Genomic DNA, 1,555 nt, shown 5'->3' with positions numbered 1-1,555 from the left:
GTTGGGTGCTAGTGCCCCTTGAGGTGAGCAATCCGTTTGAGCAGCTGGGTCTGCCGCAGCCGCAGCTGCCGCTTCTCAGCCGCCATCCTCCTCTCCGCGCTGATGAGTGACTGCAGGTACTCGGAGGATTTGCTCAGAATCACCACTTTGGGCGTCTTGGGGCAGCTGGCGAGCCCGGGCACCTGGTCCCGCAGGGCCAGGAAGCGCGAGCGCAGGTCATTGCGCCGCTTGCGCTCCAGGTAATTGTGGTTTTTCCTCTTGGCCACATCCTCGCTGTCGGAGCCGGGGCTGCTGCCAGCTTTCGGCAAGCCGGGCTCAGGCAGCGTGACAGCAGGGGCTGGCTCTGCAGCACTCAGTGGCTCGTCCTCGTCCTGCTGGGGTGGCTCCGGAGGGGGGCGGCGAGCGGGCGGCATAGTTGTGCTGCTGCTGGTGGACGGAGATGTGGAAGCGTTTCATACAGGGGTCCAAGGGGTCGGCGCGCAGCGTGATGGTGACCGGCTTCCTCAGGCTGAGCGATTGTCTCTTCTCCACCGTCACTACGTCAATCTCCTCGCCTTCTGCTCAAAACAGACACGGAAAAAAAGAAGTCACCATCAGTTGGGAGCCCCTGGTCACCTCTCTTCACCCCACCGGGGCTCCCCACAGCCCCCAGACGATCTCCCTGCTGCCATCCCACAAAAGTTTGCTCGTGCGCTGCAAAGCCACTCCGTGACCTCCAGAAGGGATTATGCGATTTAAATGCTTTTCCAATACCATCGCACGGGAAGGAGCTTTCCCTCCACATTCACGCGCCCAGTCCCCTGAAATTGGGATAGGGCTTTACTTCTGCCTCACTTCTGTGTCAGGAGCAACACGTGTCCATGATAAAGGGTCATCGGGCACGAAACACCCAAGCCCACCTGCCCCGGGGGAACAGGAGGAGCAGGATGCTGGGGACCTGGGACAGCCTGACTCCAAAGTTCATCCTGGTCGGGCGCTTTCATGGCCCATTGGAATTGTAAATGAGGGACGTGGGGGCAGAGCTGCCCTTTGTTCCCCTTAGCTGCAGCTTCCCACTTCGGTGACTTGTTACTTTTCACAAGTGATAAAACCCCATTCAGCCCAGGCTCCCCGGGGACAGAGGGGACAATCCCCCACGGTGCCAGGGGGGAGGGAGAGGTGAAGGGGTCCCTCCAACGGACTCGGTGAACCTCGAAGGCATCCCAAGCCCAAGAGTCAGCGGGGGGGGCGGGGGGGGGTTATCACAGCTGTGAACAGCAAGACCCAAATAAAGCATAACTGGACCCAAAGCACCCTGTCTGTTGTCACTGCAGCTTGTCCCGCCCCAGCGAAGCTCAGCAGCACAAAGCTGGCCCCTGGGGACCGTGGGGTGACCTGGCTCCAGACACGCCTGCGATCTCTCTCGCTTTAGGGATGCGCTTCCACCTTTTTTCTTAGACTTTGGGGGAAAATACAGCCGCTCGCTAAAGGTCCCCCGAGATGCTCAAACCCCCACCAAGCACCTTGGGCAGAGGCCTGGCCCCCACCCCTCCTGCGACAGGGCCGGCGGCGGCCG

General features: G+C 61.0%; 1 protein-coding gene across 1 annotated transcript in view; it reads right to left on the bottom strand.

The window, feature by feature from the left end:
* Window positions 1-8: 8 nt before the first annotated feature.
* Window positions 9-1,555, bottom strand: part of MYCL (v-myc avian myelocytomatosis viral oncogene lung carcinoma derived homolog) — a 7,940-nt gene continuing 6,393 nt past the window's right edge. Inside the window, 2 exon segments of the mRNA XM_009332197.1 lie at window positions 9-396; window positions 398-557. Coding sequence (XP_009330472.1) covers window positions 9-396; window positions 398-557 — 548 coding nt within the window.

Source organism: Pygoscelis adeliae, unplaced genomic scaffold, assembly GCF_000699105.1.
Source record: "Pygoscelis adeliae isolate BGI_AS28 unplaced genomic scaffold, ASM69910v1 Scaffold359, whole genome shotgun sequence".
Lineage (NCBI taxonomy): Eukaryota > Metazoa > Chordata > Aves > Sphenisciformes > Spheniscidae > Pygoscelis > Pygoscelis adeliae.
Note: the sequence above shows the minus strand (reverse complement) of the source record. Positions and strands in the feature narration are given on the sequence as shown.